Source organism: Sinocyclocheilus grahami, unplaced genomic scaffold (assembly GCF_001515645.1).
Source record: "Sinocyclocheilus grahami isolate Dianchi unplaced genomic scaffold, SAMN03320097.WGS_v1.1 scaffold581.1, whole genome shotgun sequence".
NCBI lineage: Eukaryota > Metazoa > Chordata > Actinopteri > Cypriniformes > Cyprinidae > Sinocyclocheilus > Sinocyclocheilus grahami.
Window position 1 is genome coordinate 156909 of NW_015505760.1, and position 780 is coordinate 157688.

A 780-nucleotide genomic window follows, 5' to 3' on the forward strand; every position below is an offset into this window, starting at 1 on the left:
AAACTCTAGGCTTGGACTGAGAACTTAGTCTCCATTGTATTGTTGCAAGTGTTCAATCAAGTCAAATATTTGTGTTGTTGCATCAGGGTCTTTGAGGTAACCCAGATGCTCAGCAGAACCTTCTAGCAAAATCTCTCATCAAAGCTCACTAAAGAAAAGTGGATTGATATCTGGGCCCTTTCTCTCTCGCTAACCTTTCTTCTTTCTCGCCCCCAGTTCCAGCACCCCAGACCCCCACGGCCCAGCAGCCTTCGTATCTATGAGGCCCATGTGGGCATCAGTTCGCCTGAGGAAAAAATTGCCTCGTACAAAAACTTCACCAGAGATGTGCTTCCTCGCATTAAGGATCTTGGTAAGTGATGAAATCTACAGAAACACTGCCAAAACACACGTCAAAATGATACAAACCAAGCAAAGTGGAACACACCCCTTTCTAAGGGCCAGTCACTAACCCTGAGCTCCCAGGCCAGAAGAAATCTTTAAGAAAAAACTTACTGCTGATCAAAGAATCCATATGAGCAATCCATATGTACACTTAGACTGAGCATGTTTTCATTTTGTTACATAGCATGGTTGTGTTTATCTTATTCTTTATTTATCACTACACTAGCAGGCAGCAAAGGAATATAACTAAAAGCTGTTGGAGAGTGTTACTTCAGAAATATGAGGGTCATTGCATGGCCCTCTATTCGTTTATTAAAAATGCAATTCATGCACTCAAAGACTTTGATACACCATTTATGAGCATGTTTATAATTGATGAATTAAAATTAATTAATT

At 40.4% G+C, this 780-nt stretch overlaps 1 protein-coding gene across 1 annotated transcript in view; it reads left to right on the forward strand.

Moving 5' to 3' along the window:
- The window catches only part of gbe1a (glucan (1,4-alpha-), branching enzyme 1a), a 158884-nt gene that overhangs the window by 49598 nt on the left and 108506 nt on the right, over positions 1 to 780 (forward strand). Inside the window, exon 5 of the mRNA XM_016240088.1 lies at positions 217 to 352. Within this exon, the coding sequence (XP_016095574.1) occupies positions 217 to 352 (136 nt within the window). The remainder of the gene's footprint in view (positions 1 to 216; positions 353 to 780) is intronic.